At 45.4% G+C, this 8,070-nt stretch overlaps 1 protein-coding gene across 4 annotated transcripts in view; it reads right to left on the bottom strand.

Annotated features, from left to right (window-relative positions):
- LOC112069481 (CTD small phosphatase-like protein) overlaps positions 1 to 8,070 on the bottom strand; it is a 53,944-nt gene that overhangs the window by 4,354 nt on the left and 41,520 nt on the right. For all 4 annotated transcript variants that reach the window (XR_011475346.1, XR_011475345.1, XR_011475347.1 and 1 more), the window contains 2 exons: positions 4,595 to 4,651; positions 1,736 to 1,828 (listed from right to left, as the gene is read on the bottom strand). Coding sequence is in view for 1 of the 4 variants with exons in the window: in XM_024136821.2 (XP_023992589.1) it covers positions 1,736 to 1,828; positions 4,595 to 4,651 (150 nt within the window). In the remaining 3 variants the exon portion in view is untranslated. The remainder of the gene's footprint in view (positions 1 to 1,735; positions 1,829 to 4,594; positions 4,652 to 8,070) is intronic.

Genomic DNA, 8,070 nt, shown 5'->3' with positions numbered 1-8,070 from the left:
GGAGGGAGAGATAGATATTAACGAGAAGAACAGAAGGACAAGGAGGAAGGGAAGTAGATAGATATGAACACAGGAAGAACTGAAGTCAATGACGGTGGGACAGAAGACAGTGGGAGCAAAGAAACAGAAACCAAAACAATGAGAACAGAGCCATGTCCCAAATGGCACCCTATTCCTATAGTGACTACTAGGTACGCACCCTATTCCCTATAGTGGACTACTAGAGTATGCACCCTATTCCCTATAGTGGACTACTAGAGTATGCACCCTATTCCTTAGTGGACTACAAGAGTATGCACCCTATTCCCTATAGTGGATACTAGAGTATGCACCCTATTCCCTATAGTAGACTACTAGAGGATGCACCCCTATAGCTAGAACTAGAGTATGCCACCCTATTCCCTATAGTGGAGTACTAGAGTATGACACCCTTATTCCCTATAGTAAACTACCAGAGTATGCACCCCTATATTAGACTAGAGTATCACCCTATTTCCCTAGGAGTGGAGTACTAGAGTATGCACCCTATTCCCTATAGTGGAGTACTAGGAGTATGCATCCTATTCCTTATAGTGCACTACTAGATTTATGCATCCGATAGTGGACTACTGAGCAGTATGCACCACTATAGTAAACTACTAGAGTGGGCACCCTATATCCTTATAAGTGGGAGTACTAGAGTTATGCACCCTATTCCCTATAGCTGGACTACTAGAGTAGGCACCCTATAGTAAACTACTAAGAGTGGGAACCTATAGTAAAACTACTAGAGTGGCACCCTTTCCTAATGGAGTACTAAGAGCATTGCATCCTATCTCCCTAGTAGTGGACTACTAGAGTATGCACCCTATTCCCTATAGTTGGAACATACTAGGGCAGTAGCACCCTATAGTAAACTACGTAGGGAGTATGCATCCTATTCCCTATAAGCTGAGACTACTAGATATGCATCCTATTCCCTATTTGTGGACACTAGAGTATGCACCCTATTCCTATAGTAGACTGACTAGAGTATGACACCCTATTCCCTATAGTGGAAATTATAGGTAGCACCCTATTCCCTATAGTAGACTACAGGAGTATGCACCTATTCCCTATAGTGGACTGACTAGTGAGGCACCCTATTCCTATAGTAGACTACTTAGGAGTATGCAACCCTATGCCCTATAGTGGAATACTAGTATGCACCCTATTCTCCTATGAGTAGTACTATAGAGTATTGCACCCTATTCCCTATAGTGGAGTACTAGAGTATGCACCCTATTCCCTATAGTGGACTACTAGAGTATGCACCCTATAGTAAACTACTAGAGTGGGAACCCTATAGTAAACTACTAGAGTGGGCACCCTATTCCCTATAGTGGAGTACTAGAGCATGCATCCTATTCCCTATAGTGGACTACTAGAGTATGCACCCTATTCCCTATAGTGGACTACTAGAGTATGCACCCTATAGTAAACTACTAGAGTATGCATCCTATTCCCTATAGTAGACTACTAGAGTATGCATCCTATTCCCTATTGTGGACTACTAGAGTATGCACCCTATTCCCTATAGTAGACTACTAGAGTATGCACCCTATTCCCTATAGTGGAATACTAGTATGCACCCTATTCCCTATAGTAGACTACTAGAGTATGCACCCTATAGTAGACTACTAGAGTATGCACCCTATTCCCTATAGTGGAGTACTAGAGTATGTCAGACAAGTGACAGACGAGTTGTTGAAAGTACCTTTGCGAGACTAGCCGTGAAGAGAACACATTCAAACAGCTCTCCCATCTTCTGCAGGAACTCATCCACATGGGGTCTCTTCAGCACGTACACCTGCAGCCACAGATTAATATAGGATGATTCAAAACAAGAAAAAGCACGTGTTTTATGTGAGAAGTGGTCTGAAGCAGAAAAATAAAGGAAATGCACATGAGCACCACAATGCCTACTCCACCCATGCTCTACCAAGGTTTTTCAGCACACAGCTTTGACCTACTACAGAAGCTACTGTATATTGGTCTATTGCACTTCAAACAGTGTGTATGCAGGTCGTTTACGATTCAAACCTTCTCAAACAGCCTAATCATCTAATTTCCTTGGTTTTTACACCAGAAGGTGTAAAATACAACATTATAATACATCATAACACAGCAATACAAGTCAAGTAAAAAGTACACAAAAATAACAAATGGCAACAGAAATAATGTATTTGTTAGTATTTATAAACAGCTGATTTTCCAGAGGGAAGCAAAAAAAACAGAAAAAAAACAGAAACCCATTTAAACCAATAAGGAGAAATCAGGGAAAATTTTCCAGTTCTCTTTTAGCAAGACAATATGAGGAAGGAGGAAGTTCCCATACCCATTAACTGTTTACATACTGTGGCGTACAGCAGGTCAGCCACCTGGGAGAGACTCGTCGAAGCCTGGTGACATACGGAGTATACATCACGAGGCGATGGCTCCATCTGCTGGACGTGCCAGGTCTCGACGGGCTCTCTGGCCAGAACTAATTGGGGCTGATTGGGGATTGGTGAGTAATCAAGGGGCTGATTGCTCACCAGCTGTACAAGTCCCATAAAGCTGCCAGAAGGGCAGCACACAGGGGAGAGACTGGGGGAGGACAGGACTCCCGTATAGTTGGGGATGGTACCAGAGGTAACAGGAGAGTTCAGTTTTTGATCCCTACAGGATACAACAAGACCCGGATCCCAGAAGACGTTATCCTGGAGAGGGTCTCATGGGGGATACAGCAAGACCCGGATCCCAGAAGACGGTATCCTGGAGAGGGTCTCATGGGGGATACAGCAAGACCCGGATCCCAGAAGACGGTATCCTGGAGAGGGTCTCATGGGGATACAAGCAAGACCCGGATCCCAGAAGACCGGTATCCTGGAGAGGGTCTCATGGGGGATACCAGCAAGCCCCGGATCCCAGAAGACGGGATATCCTGGAGAGGTCTCATGGGGGATACAGCAAGACCCGGATCCCAGAAGACGGTATCCTGGAGAGGGTCTCATGGGGGATACAGTCAAGACCCGGATCCCAGAAGACGGTATCCTGGAGAGGGTCTCAATGGGGGATACAGCAAGACACGGATCCCAGAAGACGGTATCCCGGAGAGGGTCTCATGGGTTGAGACCTATTCTTTTCTTTTGGACTATTATTTTAACAAACACGTGTGAAACTGAGCTAATCCTACGCTGTCTGATCTGTGTAAACGTTTTGACACCAACCCCCTGGTCTGCCACAATACATTGACTGTCACATTAGGTGGCTCAGGAGAACAAGGCATGAAATGGCACAAACTGCTCTGTGTTCTGCGCCAGCAGAGGGGACTGTGCTCCTTGTCATCCACCTCGGTGGARACGTCTTGGGGTGAAACCAAGGGGACGGCACTGGTGCGCAAATTTAGAGGTGGTCATCTGAATGTTTCCTGGGACGACGACGATCTTCTCTTGATATCGCGCAGCGGAAGAGCTGGATGATCCGGTGAGACCAGAAGATAAGTGCATAGAGAGGTCCTGGCGCTCCGTCAATCAGCTGGTGTACGCATTTCAGGGAACACAATCCTCCCACCTTGCCATTAAACAGCGTGTCCCTGGGAGGTAGGGTAGGGGGTGGCGTGCATCTGACGGATGAGGGCAATGACGTATTCTATCTCCATCTATCTCCTCCGTAGTAGCAAGATACACGCAGTAGTACACACACACCACAGTCCCTGTCCAATGGCACTCAAAGATGCTCTTTTAAGAGCCACCGAATAACTCAAAATAAGCACACCGTGCGTGTGTGTCGGGACTGGGAAGGGGGTCAAAACGTCTCCTCCAAGAAGTGAACCCAGGACCTTCAGATCCCACGGCGGTGACGTTAACGCTTACGCTACAAACCCGGTCATATTTTTACTTGGATGGTGACTATAGCTTTTCGGGAACACGTTGAAAAGTAACTTGACACAGTCAACGCAAATTTGGAGTATTGTATTTTGTTCCTAATGCTAACGACCCTGTTAAAAATACGGTATGTGGTTCTCGGTAATGACCGAACAGCTCATGACGAGGTGCGGAGAGTGTGTTGTATACCTCCAATCCGATARAAATTCGCAAATCAACTTTGCACAGATATAAATGGTAGGGAGATTTGAATTTAACATTGAGCTTCAACCAATGCTATACTATTACACCTGAAACCAGTCAGAATTACAACAACTACAATCACTGATCACACATTAAGTCAAACAGACAGCTATACGCTTACTCAGTAGCAGTAGCCGCCACCCAGTTCAAGTAATCATGAACAGGCCAACCAGGATACACACAGCCTATCCTGGATTACTTGAACTGGGTCACACCCTTTCTCCTCCTCCTCTTCTTCTTCTTCTGAAGTTGAGCTCAGAGGAACTGGGAGCAACAGTGGAACATTTGGTCGGATTTTTAAAGACTTGTGAAAATATAACTTTTTTAAAAATTTGGCTTCTATAAAAGTAAAATTGATCATTTCTGACAATACCGTCGGAGACACTAATGACTCCGGTGCGCATAATCAAATAACCAGTATTTAAAAGTGAATATAGACAGAGACAGTAGTGATCCTACAGTACCTGATGAACTGTGCCATCTATCTCCACTGGGACTATGAAGTCAGCATTGCTAATGGGCTGTAAGAGAGAAGAGATAAAAACAGAACATGTCAGAGAGTGTCTCAGAAACGCTTCCACAGTGGTGTAATACAACAGTCACGCAGCAGAGGGAGAGCTTGCACTGTGCCATAGATTTGAGGCTAGCACACCCATTCAGTCGCCTTCAAGAACAGAAAACTAAATCTTCTCCTGCCCCCTTTTCAGTATTATTCTCCTTCCCTTTTTCCGCCAAAACAAAATCTCTCTATTTCTCTCTGCCTTTCTCTCTAACTAACTATAGGACAGAGAGAGAGAGAGAGAAACTGTACCAAGTGAGAGAGGAGGAGAAGAGGGGGATTACGAGAAAGATATTCTGGATAATGACACCAGAGGCCAAGCAAGGTCACTGTTAGTCAACAGTCTCTCTGAACTACAGTCTATCCCCCCGTGCTACCGCTGTTGACTCTCTAACACGGGACAGAACAGTCTCTACCGCTGTTGACTCTCTAACATGGGACAGAACAGTCTCTACACTGCTGTTGACTCTCTAACATGGGACAGAACAGTCTCTACCGCTGTTGACTCTCTAACACGGGACAGAACAGTCTCTACTGCTGTTGACTCTCTAACATGGGACAGAACAGTCTCTACTGCTGTTGACTCTCTAACATGGGACAGAACAGTCTCTACTGCTGTTGACTCTCTAACACGGGACAGAACAGTCTCTACTGCTGTTGACTCTGCTAACACGGGACAGAACAGTCTCTACCGGCTGTTGACTCTCTAACATGGGACAAGAACAGTCCTCTCTACTGGCTGTTGACTCTCTAACACGTGGAACAGAACAGTCCTCTTGTCTACTACGCTGTTGACTCTCTAACACTGGGACAGAACAGTCTCTACTGCTGTTGACTCTCTAACACGGGACAGAACAGTCTCTACTGCTGTTGACTCTCTAACATGGACAGAACAGTCTCTACTTGCTGTTGACTCTCTAACACCGGGACAGAACAGTCCTCTACTGCTGTGACTCTCTAACAACGGGACAGACCGTCTCGGACCAGCTGTGATTCTTGTCTCTAACATGGGACAGAACAGTCTCTACCTGCTGTTGACTCTCTAACATGGGACAGAACATCTACTATACTCCGCTGTTGACTCTCTAACATGGGACAGAACAGTCTCACTGCTGTTGACTCTCTAACACGGTGACCCAGAACAGTCTCTACTGCTGTTGACTCTCCTAACATGGGACAGAACGGTCCTCTACTGCTGTTGACTCTCTAACATGGGACAGAACAGTCTCTAACTGCTTGTTGACTCTCTAACACTGGGACAGAACAGTCTCCTACTGCTGTTGACTCTCTAACATGGGACCAGAACAGTCTCTACTGCTGTTGACTCTAACATGGGACAGAACAGTCTCTACTGCTGTTGACTCTTCCCTAACATGGGACAGAACAGTCTCTACTGCTGTTGACTTCTCTAACACGGGACAGACAAAGTCTCTACTGCTGTTGACTCTCTAACACACGGGACAGAACAGTCTCTACTGCTGTTGACTCTCTAACACGGGACAGAACAGTCTCTACTGCTGTTGCTATCTTAACATGGGACAGAAACAGTCTTACTCTCGTTGACTCTCTAACACGGGACAAGAACAGTCTCTACTGCTGTTGACTCTCTAACACGGGACAGAACAGTCTCTACCTGCTGTTGACTCTCTAACACGGGACAGAACAGTCTCTACCGCTGTTGACTCTCTCTTGACAAGGACAGAACAGTCTCTACTGCTGTTGACTCTCTAACATGGGACACGAACGAACAGTCTCTACTGCTGTCCGATCTCTACACGGGGACAGAACAGTCTCACTGCTGTTTGACTCTCTAACACAGGACACAGAACAGTCTCTACCGCTGTTGACTCTCTAACATGGGACAGAACAGTCTCTACTGCTGTTGACTCTCTAACGTGCGGACAGACCAGTCTCTATGCTGTTGAATCTCTAACACGGGACAGAACAGTCTCTCCTGACGGGTTGACTCTCTAACATGGGAAGAACAGTCTCTACTGCTGTTGACTCTCCTAACACGGGACAGGAACAGTCTCTACCGGGCTGTTGACTCTCTAACACGGGACACGAACAGTCTCTACTGCTGTTGACTCTCCTAACACGGGACAGAACAGTCTCTACTGCTGATTGACTCTCTAACACCGGACAGAACAGTCTCTACGCTGTTGACTCTCTAACACGGGACAGAACAGTCTCTACTGCTAAGTTGACTCCTCCTAACACGGGACAGAACAGTCTCTACTGCTGTTGACTCTCTAAACATCGGGACAGAACAGTCTCCTACTGCTGTTGACTCTCTAACACGGGACAGAACAGTCTCTACTGCCTGTGACTCTGCTACACGGGAAGAACAGTCCTCTACTGCTGTTGACTCTCTAACATGGGACAGAACAGTCTCTACTGCTGTTGACTCTCTAACATGGGACAAAATAACCTCTACTGTGACCAAAAGCTTGGCAATTAAATTACTTCCATTTGCATGGATCTAAGACGAGACTTTTCTGAGTCTTCTTATCTACCTGTCAGGTGTGCCAGCAGCTTGCTCTGCACTAACTAGTTAGCTACTTTTAAAAATGACTTTTTCCCCCAGAACAGGTTAGAAAATGGTGACGCTCTCCGAGTTGGTTATCTATAAACTCAGACTGCTTTACAAACACACGGTGCTGCTAGCTCACAGCAGACACAGCCTGGATCTGTCCTACTGGAAGTTGTTGAGGACACAGAGGTCCGTAAAGGAGAAAGGAAACGATGACGCGCTCTCTGTTGTTTTATCTACAGCTCAGACTGCTTTAAGAGACGAGAGACAAATGCTTTTTGAAGTCAGTTCAATTCTTAAAAATAAAATAAAAATCACAGTTTTCAATTTCGGTTTCAATTATTTGGGTTGAACGCTGTAACAACACCGAATAAAAAAGTTAATAAAAGTCCCATGAGGGTAACGACTGCCCAGTAATGCTTATCACTTAATATATTTCAGTTGTTATGTTTACTACATTAGTTTTATTTGATGACTTTATTATGTCATTCTAAGTCATCTCATCTCTATAGAGCTGCTGTCTGACAAAATCACTGTTTCAGTAGTTGTTCCAAGTAAATAAAGGCATACTTTTATGACGGCTGAATAGCAACTATCAACCACTTAGATCATGTATTTTCAGGTAGAGATACCTGGTGAAGCAACAGCTGCTCTCTATATCACCTCACGATACGTCGCTAAGCAACAGCTGCTCTCTATATCACCTCACGATACGTCGCTAAGCAACAGCTGCTCTCTATATCACCTCACGATACGTCGCTAAGCGACAGCTGCTCTCTATATCCCCTCATGATCACGATACGTCTCTAAACAACAGCTGCTCTCTATATCACGATACGTCGCTAAGC

Source organism: Salvelinus sp. IW2-2015, unplaced genomic scaffold (assembly GCF_002910315.2).
Source record: "Salvelinus sp. IW2-2015 unplaced genomic scaffold, ASM291031v2 Un_scaffold1024, whole genome shotgun sequence".
In the NCBI taxonomy this organism is placed as follows: domain Eukaryota; kingdom Metazoa; phylum Chordata; class Actinopteri; order Salmoniformes; family Salmonidae; genus Salvelinus; species Salvelinus sp. IW2-2015.
Note: the sequence above shows the minus strand (reverse complement) of the source record. Positions and strands in the feature narration are given on the sequence as shown.